The sequence below is a fragment of the Lithobates pipiens genome, unplaced genomic scaffold (assembly GCF_037356315.1).
Source record: "Lithobates pipiens isolate NorthernLeopardFrog02 unplaced genomic scaffold, aLitPip1_a1.2 Scaffold_1, whole genome shotgun sequence".
NCBI classification, from domain to species: Eukaryota; Metazoa; Chordata; class Amphibia; order Anura; family Ranidae; genus Lithobates; species Lithobates pipiens.
In genome coordinates, this window is record NW_027507685.1 from 236,733,867 (window position 1) to 236,746,280 (window position 12,414).

At 41.9% G+C, this 12,414-nt stretch overlaps 1 protein-coding gene across 1 annotated transcript; it reads right to left on the reverse strand.

The window, feature by feature from the left end:
* Positions 1–11,949, reverse strand: LOC143957142 (olfactory receptor 1L4-like). The gene is made up of 2 exons (XM_077469694.1): positions 11,795–11,949; positions 1–1,669 (listed from the first exon to the last, which is right to left on the reverse strand). The coding sequence occupies exon 2, from the start codon at positions 1,507–1,509 to the stop codon at positions 544–546; it is 966 nt and encodes a 321-aa protein (XP_077325820.1). The 5' UTR covers positions 1,510–1,669; positions 11,795–11,949; the 3' UTR covers positions 1–543.
* Positions 11,950–12,414: the final 465 nt, after the last annotated feature.

The following is a 12,414-nucleotide window of genomic DNA, read 5'->3' on the forward strand; positions in this document are numbered from 1 at the left end:
CCACACACAACAACCACCCCCCCCCGATCTGACTTTTCTCTGTTGTTTGTTGTACTCACCTTCCTGTACAGCATGTCTAAAATCAAGTAAAATCTAGACCAGCCATTCTAGACCAACCTTTTTAACATGGATGAACCCTTGAAATAACAGTCTGAGGGAGCTTCTGCTAATCATTACTATATTGATAGCCCATGGTCGTGCTGATCAGTGTGAAGAATGCAGTTGTGGTCAGTGGGAAGACTCCAAGCCTCAAAGATAGTTAAAAAGATCATTGGTTGTTGTGGTTCTTTATCTAAAAGGCAGAAATTGCTCATGGCTCAAGGAACCCCTACCAAGTTCTGAAGGAAACCTGACTGAGAAAGGTTGATCTAGACGAACTACATTTAAAATATTTAAAAAAATGTTTTTAAGGAAAATATATGCACTTTTTATCTTTTATTATACCTGTCTGGGGTTCAGCTCTAATTTTACTAATATATTATTTTTGTGTTAAGTGGACTTTAACGCACACATTGGGAATTAAATCCTTTCCCCTTTAAAAATCTAGTCTTCTAAATTTTTTTCTTGAGTCCATTTTAGACTTTCATCCCTGCAGCATTGTGTGACCTTCTTCATCGCTCCTTTAACCTCCTTGTTCCTTAGACTGTATATAAATGGGTTGAACATCGGTGTGATGACACTGTAGACCACACTGATGACCTGATCATAGGTTACAGAGTAGAGGGCACTTGGGCGAAAGTACATGAATATGATGGAGCTGTAGAATAGGATGACCACAGTTAAGTGAGAGGAACAAGTAGAGAAGGTCCGTCTTCTGCCTTTGGAGGTCCGCAGTTTCATAATATCTCTTATGATGAGAATGTAGGAGCCCAAGATAAACAACATGGGGCCCATGACAATCAAAGACCCCTCAATGAAGACAGTCATTTGCTGAGCATAAGTGTCTTTGCAAGACAGAAGCAACATGGCCGGAACATCACAAAAATAGTGATGGATAACCCAATTGCAGTAGGGAAGAGTCGATGTCATGACTGTGAATAGGGTGGAATGTAGAGTGACGACAGCCCACGAAGAAGTCACCAAACCAATGCACGTCCTATTGCTCATGATGGTTGTATAATGCAATGGTTGGCAAACAGCAGCATATCGATCCAAGGCCATGATGGCCAGTAGAAAGCTGTCCATATTACCAACGGCATGGAAGAGGAAGAGCTGCACAAAACAACCATGAAATGAGATGGCCATATTTTGAGTTAGGAGGCTACAAAGAGCCCGAGGGATGGTGATAGAGGTCATGCAAATATCAACAACAGAAAGGTTCCCCAGCAAGAAGTACATTGGGGTACGGAGCTGAGATTGGGTCAAGATGAGCATGAAAATAAGACAGTTGCCCAAAACACAGAGAACGTAAGCTACCATGAAAAAGGAAAACAGAGGCAGTCTAAAGTGGGGTTTCTCTGAAAGGCCCAGCAGAGTGAAGCCCTGGACTGTTTGATTCTTCAAATCCATATTTAACAAACTCAGGAGTATTTATAATTTAATTTATTGAAATATGGCTCCTCCTAGCTGTAGATAGAAAGTATAACTCAAAGCACACACACATTTTGTCATAGAGTAAATCAAAGGTTTTTAAAACCGCACCCATAATCTTCATGTTTGGTGAAAATGGCTACACAATGAATAAAAAACAGATCCATGGAATTTTATAGTCTTTGTGACAATGTAAAAAAAGCCTTAATAACATAATAATTGTATATGAAAAAGAATCTTGTAGACTTTGGATAAAAGACTATTGTTTTATATATGTAATTAAAACAGTACTTAAAGTGTGCCTAAACCAGTGATTATTTAGTCTACTAAAATGACTAAAACATTTTAGTCGACTAAATGAATACTATTTTAGTCGACTGAAACACGACTAAAACTAAAACAATTAAGATGACTAAAATGTAACTAAAACTAAAATGGAATTTTAGTCAAAAGACTAAAATGGGACTAAAACTAAAATGCCATTTTAGTCAAGATTAATGTCCTGTACACACGGTCGGACAGTCGGACATTCCGACAACAAAATCCGTCGGATTTTTTCAGACGGATTTTGGCCCAAACTTGTCTTGCATACACACGGTTGCACAAATAGCTTTAGTTTCGTAATTTATTCTGTGTATGCGTGGAGATTTAGTCGACTAAATATGAATAAAACTAAAACAATTGCAGAAGACTAAAATGCGACTAAAACTAAAATGACATTTTAGTCCTAAGACTAAAATTAAATCAAAATTTGCTGCCAAAATTAACACTCATCTAAACCCAAGAACAAAAATGCAATATGTCTCAGCAAACCAGCCCTTAGATGATGTGGTTGCAGGCATGTACTGGTCATTGGGACTACCGGGAGTTTCCCGGTGGGCCGATGGCTCAGTGGGCCACTCTGATGTAAGGGGGCTGGTGATGGGACATTCTGATGTAAGGGGGCTGCTGATGGGACACTCTGATGTAAGGGGGCTACTGATGGGACACTCTGATGTAAGGGGGCTGCTGATGGGACACTCTGATGTAAGGGGGCTGATGATGGGACACTCTGATCTAAGGGGGCTGCTGATGGGACACTATGATGTAAGGGGGCTGCTGATGGGACACTCTGATGTAAGGGGGCTGCTGATGGGACACTCTGATGTAAGAGGGTGCTGATGGGACACTCTGATGTAAGGGGGTACTGATGGGACACTCTTATGTAAGGGGGCTGGTAATGGGACACTCTGTTGTAAGTGGGCTGGTGATGGGACACTCTGATGCAAGGGAGTGCTGATGGGACACTCAAAATGTAAGTGGGCCGGTCTGGATGAAGTCCAGGGACAAATTTCTGTCCCAGTCCAGCCCTGTGTGGTTGCATTTGTTTTCTTTTTTTAGACCAGGAACGTTTTTTGCAAGCATAGAAAAAAAACTGTTGATCGTGCTAGAATATTCCAGTGGAACTTTTTGTGCATTAACCAGTTCCTGAGTGACCCACGCACGATGATGTACGTCGGCAGAATGGCATGGACAGGCGAATGGGCGTACAGGTATGTCCCTTTTAAATTTTCCGCCTTGCCATCGTATGCATGCTGGCCGGGACCTCCGTGAGTCGGGCCACGGGCCCCATGGACTCGATCATTGCGGGGATACCCGCGATCCTCTCACGGCGAGGAAGAACGGGGAGATGCTAATGTAAACAAGCATCTCCCCATTCTGCCTAGTGACAGTGTCACTGATTTCTGCTCTCTGTGATTGGGAGTAGAGATCAGTGACATGTCACATGTAGCTATGCCCCCCCCCCCCCCCCCACAGTTAGAAGCACGCCCTAGGACACACTTAATCCTTACCCTGCCCCCTAGTGGTTAACCCCTTCACTGCCAGTGTCATTTACAAAGAATCAGTGCATTTGTATAGCACTGATTGCTGTATAAATGACAATAGTCCCAAAAAATGTGTCAAAAATGTCCGATGTGTCCGCCATAATGCCGCAGTCTCAGATCGCCGCCATTACTAGTAAAAAAAAAAATTATTAACAAAAATACCATAAAACTATCCCCTATTTTGTAAACGCTATAACTTATGCACAAACGAATCAATAAACGCTTATTGCAATTTTTTTTTAAAATATGTAGAATATGTATCGGCCTAAACTGAGGAAAAAAAATGTTTTTTTTATATATTTTTGTAGGTTTTTATTAAAGCAAAATGTAAAAAATTATGCGTTTTTTTCAAAATTGTCGCTGTTTTTTTGTTTATAGCGCAAAAAATAAAAAACGCAGGGGTGATCAAATACCAGCAAAAGAAAGCTCTATTTGTGGAAAAAAAAGGATGTCAATTTTGTTTTGGAAGCCACGTCGCACGACCGCGCAGTTGTCAGTTAAAGCGATTCAGTGCTGAATCACAAAAAGTGCTCTGGTCAGGAAGGGGGTAAAATCTTCCGGGGCTGAAGCCGTAAATTGAAATCTTAATGTCATCAACTCTCATCAGTTCTCTTCTGTAATCTATACCTATGGAGATGAGGAGAGGGTTGGGTGTTCTGAAATCCTATCCTAGGGTAACAACTCTACTCCTACATAGATACTAAAACAAAATAAAAAAATTGTCATGCGCTAGGTCCAATAAATGAAAATTATGTGAATGAACGCACAAGGATGCAGCACTCACCAAAAGGTCTGAACACAGAACATACATAAAATAGTGCAAAAATAGTGTTGCACTTCCTATTTAAATATCCCAAAGGTGCAAGACAATAAACAGAACAATGAACAAATCAGTTACACAGTGAATGAATTATTAACTTTAAGGTCTTGTACAGACGGTCGGAGATTCCGACAACCGAATCCGTCAGAGTAATTCCGATGGATTAATTCCGGAAGAGGTCCGGAAGTGATGTTACATACATGCGGTCGGACTAAGTTGTTGGAAAATCCGATTGTACATAACGTGATGACGTTAATTCGTTATGATGGGACTACGTTCAGGCTAGTAGCCAATAGCTTTGGTCTAGGAATTTGATCTGAGCATGCGTGGCACTTTGTCCGTCGGAGTAGGCTACACATGATCGGAGTATGTCCGATAGGAGCATTTTGTCTGAAAATTTTACCGGCAAGTTGGAAAACTTGGTCCGTCGGATATTCCGATGGAAACAGTCTGATGCAGACCACACACAGTCGTAATATCCGACAAAACGGTCCGATAGGAAACATTCCGTCTGAATCTCCGACCGTGTGTACAAGGGCTAAGGACAACCGGAAAGTCCAAAGAGAATTAAAAAAAAATGTCTGTCATTCATGACTCCGATACTTACTGCTGTGATCTCTGTGATTGGTCACAGTCATCACATGATACAGGGCCATTCACAGCAGCACTACCATGTGATAGCAATGGCAAATCACATAGATCACTGTAGGTCTCAATGGCTGCAGGAATGTAGCCGATCATTGTTAGAAATTATTGCTTACATAGCCATCATAGCTGTATCATCGTGCATCGTAACCATCGTGAACAAAAAAATCCCAATCACCTCCACAGAGTAGTACAGTGTCACTATTGCAACTGTCACGTGCCTGTAGGCAGAGCCTGTGATGAGGAGGGTGACTTCTTGCACAATCCAAGTACCCCTGAATAGTGAGACAGGGACTGCAGGGGCAAATGAAAGGCACAGGTGCCAAAGTGTAGGCACTGTACACAGGATCTTGGGATCACTAGTATCTCACGAGCAGAGGTACAGCTGGTGATGCATTGTGGTTATACCAAGTTCAGTTGATAACGGACACCAGAATCTGAGTCAGGAACGGGCAGATGTCAGCAACAATCGGGTAGCAAGGTACAGGGTCACTAGGCAGAAACTTGGTCAGTAGTCCAGGTCGGGGTCGGTAGCAAAGACAGACAGTAAACATAAGCTGGCAAGGATAATCAAAGAGTAAAGTCAGAGATATAGCCCGGTTGGTACAGGATCATGAATGGGCATCAAGACTGGATCATGGGGCCAAGGCTGAAGACCATACAGCAGAGGACAAGTGCAGGATTCAGGTTTAAATAAGCACATACGCATTAGCCAAACAACGTATCTTAGCCTGATGGCTGGCACCAGTATGTAAAAAGAAATTTAAAAAAATGTATTATTTTTTTTTAACATACTGTCATCAGAGAAAGTGCAGTGTCAATATGGTGACATTGTACTGCTTTTGTGGTGATCATGTACAATGCCTGGCAGCTCTGATATCACTGCATGTCACTGCCATCAGGCATTATCTCTGGTCACCACTACAGCAGTACAATGTCAACAGATAAGTTCAGTCGGTCGTTACTTCTAATCACCGCCAACCACCCACAGTGTCTCTGATTAATGCCCCACCAGTGAGTGTCCCTAATCACCACCAGTCCCAGGGTCCAGAATCAGCGCCACATCAGTCATATTGTCCTTAATTACTGACACTTCAGTTACAGTGTTCCTGATCCACACCACACCAGTCTCAGTGTCAATACACCAGTGTAAACTGGCATCAGTGTCCCTGATTGTCACCACACCAGTCCCAAAATCACCAGGCAGTTGTAAGTCATCAGCAGTGTTCCTGATCACCACCACACTATTCCCCAATGTCACCAGACCAGTGTAAGCCAGCAACAGTGTTCCTTATCACAGCCACACCAGTGCAGTGTTGCCTCTACTTGCTGCCTTTACTAACCCTGGCCTGTTTATTGATCAGATGTCTGCCTGCTGCTTGGACTGTTCCTTTGACTGTTTGCTGACCAGGTCACTGCCTGTGACCTAGACTGACCCGTCTTCACATCCGACTGAGTGTATTGTTAGATACCAGTCACAGCCACCCCCTGTAGATAACTGCACTCCTGCAACCATAGGAACTCTTTTGTTCTTCCTTTATTCAGCCCCCTGTACTTCCTAGCCGCTGAATGTGGCATTCCCGAGGGAAGTCATGTACCAGTAGGCTAGGCTTGCTTGGCTCATAAAAACTGGGACTGCTATAGGTAACCCTATGCTAAACTATATTGCCTGACCACTCCTATAGAGGCAACCATTACAGTATATAAATTTTGATACAATTCTTTGATTTCTCTGATACGCAAGATACAATGTCCAGCATGTATTGAAAAAGTATCACACATGTGGTATTGCCATACTCGGGTGGAGTATTAGAATGTGTTTTGGGGTGTAATTCTAAGTGTCCCCTTTTTTTTACTATGCCATGTTTTGGGGGGCCTATTCACCCTGCACAAGGGGGGTACATTTTGCACAGAGAGCACTCATCAGTGCCTGGGACTAGGCGGAGACTGCAGTCATGTGAAAAATCTAACAGTAAGGCAGTCCCCCAACTTAAAGATGAACCTTCACTGTGTGCTGTAATTAAAATAAAGCACAATGTTCCTCTGTGTCATTACACACCATTAATTGATGTATGTTGCATTAGGAGGTACATGCTGAGTCTGTGTCCACTCCACTAGTCCAGCATACCTCTGTTACCTCACTCCCAATATGGGAATATGGGGTCCAGCCATGCACCTAGCAGGGACCTTATGCATGCCTTCATTAATTTCATCACTTTCCATAGTCCATGACCAGGCCATGGGTTCGAATCCGGTTGTTATTGGATATCGACCGCTATGGGAAGGAGCTAGACTTCAACCCCCTCGCCACCAGAAGACCTGCCACTCTAACCAGGTACCACGCCTAATGACTGATTGCTTTGTGTCTTGAAATTGTGCCTGATTACTCCTATCAACTACACTCCCTTTCCTTGTCTTGCCAAGTTAAACCCTTTTGTAGTGGTGTTACTTCATTCCCTGTTTTGCTTTTACACACCCTGGTTCTTTAGATACGCCAGAACCAACATGCACCCCTTAAAATAACTTCAGACCAGCCTCAGAATGTTTACTGTAACTTTACTAAACAAATTTCGGCAAAGAGTTCAATATGAAATATGTCCTTTTCCCTTAACTATCTACAGTAGTTTGGATGCCCAGGCATACCTCCGTAAGGTGGTGGTCTATCTTGGTATTCTCTCAACGGCCACAAACCAACCACGGGAACTGTTTAAACTGATTAATCAATCAATGAATCCGGTGTGCCTAGAACCCCCAGAAAGCGAATCCCAGGATTACTGTGACAAACTGTCGGATTTTTTCATCGATAAAGTCAAAACCATCAGGGAATCAATATGTCAGAAGAAAACATCCAACCTCAGCCAGCAAATACATAAAGAGGATGTCCGCACCAACATACCGCAACCGCCAAAATTTTCACTATCCCCAATTACCGTAGACACTGCAAAAAACATCATTAATAAACTGCGTGACAGTACCTCACCTATTGACATCATCCCCACAAAACTACTGAAAGAATGCTCCGACATCGTGGCTCCAACCATAACCCACCTCATAAACCGATCATTCCACAAAGGGATTGTTCCCAGCATCCTCAAACAAGGCATTGTCAAACCTCTACTCAAGAAACCAAACCTGGACCCTCAGGATCCAAACAACCGTAGGCCGATTACAAGTCTCAACACCATTTCTAAGATCATGGAGAAAGCTGTAGTACATCAGCTACAACTTCACCTGGATACTTACAAACTCCTGGACCCGCTGCAATCAGGCTTCCGCCCGGGTCATGGAACAGAAACAGCTCTCCTCAAGATTTGGGATGATGCCCTCGAAGCAGCAGATGACGGAGAGCCGTGTCTCCTCGTACTGCTAGACCTAAGTGCAGCATTTGATACAGTAGATCACAATACTCTACTCGTCCGCCTCACAGAAGTAGCCGGAGTCCAAGACATAGATCTCCATTGGTTCGCGTCCTTCCTAGGAAATCGATCACAGACAGTGAAACTAGGAAAATTCCTCTCCGAAACTTGGGCAGTCACCTGCGGAGTCCCTCAAGGCTCTCCGTTGTCACCCGTTCTCTTCAACATTTACATTCGCCCACTCCTTCAAATCATCAGATGCTCAGATCTCTGCTTCCACTCTTACGCTGACGACACGCAACTTTATTTCCGGATCAATGGAAAAAAAGATCACCAACAACAACTTGAAAACTGCCTCAAATCAATAGAGGACTGGATGACCACCAACTCCCTCCAGCTGAACCAATCAAAGACAGAGCTTCTTATCTTACACCCAAATCATAAGCCCGCAACCAAAACCTCCTGGTCTCCACCAACCGTCTTTGGGCAGACTATCTCCCCAAAGACCAAAGCGAAGAGTCTCGGGGTTATTTTAGACGCACAAATGTCAATGGATGCGCAAATAGGATCTGTAGTCAGTCGATCTCACCATCTGCTGCGCATGCTTCGCAGACTCATCCCTTTTATTCCAAAGAATGACAAAGCAGTGGTAGTTGGAACAATCATTAATTCACGACTGGACTACGCAAACTCACTTTACATAGGATTACCACAATATCAACTTGCGCGATTACAACTGATCCAAAACACGGTGGCAAGGCTGATAACAGGAAAAAAACCCTGGGAATCCATTTCTCCTTCACTGAGGAGCTTACATTGGCTAACCGTAAAAAATCGGATCACGTTCAAGACCCTTTGCCTCACCCACAAATGCGTGCATAGAGAAGCTCCGCAATACCTAATGGAGAAAATAAATCATTACACACCAAACCGCAGTCTTCGATCAGCCAACAAAAACCTCCTCCTCGTGCCCAAAGTCCGGTATAAATCCAAGGGTGATCGGAGATTCGCTGTCCAAGGGCCTCGGCTATGGAATGCTCTACCAATCAACATCCGCCTGGAAGAAAATCACCCGGCTTTTAGGAAAAAACTCAAGACCTTCCTCTTTTAGCAGATGATCAAAGCTCGCCACAGCGCCTAGAGGCAATTCAGTTCGCATTGTGCGCTATATAAGTATTTCATTCATTCATTCATTCATGGGTTGGATGTCCTCAAAGAATCCAGGTGCCTTGTGGGCTGCAAGGACCAGCAGCTCGATATCATGAGCTGTGAACAGAACCAACCCCGTACCAGAGACCCAAAAACACATGGAACTCAAACTTCCCCCTTTTTATAGTACAGGTGGGCTGGCTGGGACCAAAAGCCTGGGAAATGAGCTTTATAGACTTAATCCTTCCCCCAGCCTGGGCCAGCTGCTAACTCACTAAAACCAACATGTTTCAACCTGCCTACATTTGTGTGAGAAATATCTTATTAAATTGACAACTTGGTGTAAAAAAAAAAATCATTTTCATTTTCTTTCTGCCTTTTCCAAAAACTTGTGGCAAAAAATGAAGTCTTCAAAAGACTTACCATGCTTCTAAGAAAATACCTTGTAGTTTTTGCTTTATAAAATGTGGTCTTGTTGTGGTTGTTCCGCTGTCCTGGGGCTCCAGGGTCTCCAAAAATGTGATAGGAAATTAGATGTGTAATTTATGCCCCTAGATTGCCTGAAGGTGTTCCTTGGTTTTTGGGACTCTCCATGTGGCTAAGCTGTGAAAAAGTCTTACGCACGTGATATTGCCATACTTGAAAAGGAGTAGCAGAATGTGTTTTGGGGTTTAATTCTAAGTATGCATATGATAAAAATAAATTTTTCATTTTCTTTCCTCCATTTTCCAAAAAACTTGTAGCAAAAAAACAACATTTTCAAAAACTCACAATGCCTTTGAGAAATTACCTTGAAGTGTTTGCTTTCCAAAATGTGATAATTTTCCAGGTGTTTCCACTGTCCTGGTTCTCCAAACCCTCCAAATATGTTATAGGTAGTCAGGAAATTAGATGCAGAATTTATGCTCCTTGAAAGCCCAAGGATGCTGCTTGGATTTTGGGATCCCCTATGCATCTAGGCTGTGAAAAGGTCTCACACACGTGGTTTCCCCATACTCAAGAGAAGCAGCATAATGTGTTGTTGAGTTGTAATTATAAGTATGCCTATGCTATGTGTGAGAAATCATTTGTTAAAATTTAAAAAATTTCCCAAAAATTGTGACAAAAAATTTCAAGTTCAAAAAGCTCATTATGTCTATTATGAAATACCTTGGACTGTCTAATTTCCATAAAAGGGTTTATTTTGGAGGTATTTCTACTGTTCTGATATTTTAGGGCCTCAAGAAATGAGATTGGCAGTTAGCAGATCAGGACCGATCAATTTTCAAATATATATACAATAGTTTGCACGCTGTAACCCTTGTGAAAATGACATCATTATATTTGGACAAATTCATGCATTTTAAGTACTGCAGTGCTGCAGTGTGCGTAACCCCCTCAATCCCTGTTGCCACTGCTGTAATGCCGTGTACACACGGTCGGTCTTTCCGGGAGAAAAGGTCAGACGGAATCTTTTCATCGGATATTCTGATCGTGTGTGGGCCCCGTTGGACTTTTTTTTGACGGACCTAGAAATAGAGCATGTTTTAAATCTTTCCGACCGAATCGAGAACTATCGAGAAAACCGTTTGTCTGTATGCTGTTCCGACGGACCAAAGACGACGCATGGGCAGCTATGGGCTACTGGCTATTGAACTTCCTTTTTCTAGTCCTGTCATACGTGTTGTACGTCACCGCGTTCTAGACGATCGGACTTTGGTGTAAGTGTGTGTAGGCAAGACCGTTTCAGCGGAACTCTGTCAGAACTCTGTCGGAAAAACTGTCAGAGTTTATTCTGACGGAAATACCGGTCATGTGTACGTGGCATCAGCACCACCGTTCTAAGTTGTCTGACCCACCCCCTGTAACTGTCACTTTGGCAAGATGGCCAAAGATATGGCAAAAATATAAATTAAAGCTTGTGCCATAAAGAAGGGAATTTAAATACTGATTACTAACTTTACAGGTATTAACCCCACTAGAATACAATATTTTAATAGTAGTCTTTAAAACTCATTGATAAGGCTCACCTAATCACTTAATAATACATCTATTTAGAACTTATTTCTTGTAATTAAATTACATTTAAAGAACATTGGAAAAAAATTATAGCTTCACTTTAAACACATTCTAATACAGTGTTTCTCAACTCCAGTCCTCAAGGCGCCCCAACAGCTTAAGTTTTCAAAATGTCCCTCAGATGAAACAGCTGTGGTGATTACTAAGTCAATAAAACTGATCAAATCAGCTGTACAAAATAATGAAGAGCCTGAAAACATGACCTGTTGAGGCACCTTGAGGACTGGAGTTGAGAAACACTGCTTTAATACATAGCTTGACAAAGCTGATAATACTCAAATCTCAACAAACACATTTCATAATATTAGAGTTATTATTTTTATAGAAGCATGTAAATTATTTTATGCAGTAGTGTAATATTATTCATGTACCTTTTATATTATATATTAATTGTAATGGAAAAATGTATAGCAATAAGGAAGATCGTTAAAAAAAATTAGCCATTGTCAGTGAACGAACACAGACATGACATACTGGTGAAAGTACGTCTGGGATGAGACACGTAACATTAATGCAATCCTTATGTTTGTCATTTTCTTTGTTTTGCAAATGTGGGAGTCAGAAGGATTTAAAAGAAAGGAGAAACCCAGGAGGATTGTTTGTCTCCCAGACTAATAAATTACAAGTCTGCTATTTTACAAGTGTACAGGGAATAGAGGAGATAAGCCAAGCTAAAATAATATTTGTCCTAGCTGGGGGTCATTCACAAAGCACAAAGAGCATTAAACACAAGGGTGTATTTATGATAAATTCGCAAATGGGGCAAAAAGTGTAATATTATTAGGCTATTTCATTTGCCTCACAAATGTTTTTCATTGATTTAAAATGGAAAATACTACATTTGACCACTAGATGGTGTGAAGTATCATAGAAAATTCTAATGATATTTTGCACCACCTAATGGTCCAATGCTGTATTTTCCATTTTAAATGAACAAAAAATATTTATCCAGCACAGGAAAGAGCCTAATTACATATTTTCTTCTGCCCAG

Bases quoted from the DNA above. Each gene is read 5' to 3' on its own strand.
- LOC143957142 (XM_077469694.1), bottom strand. From the start codon at position 1,509: ATGGATTTGAAGAATCAAACAGTCCAGGGCTTCACTCTGCTGGGCCTT.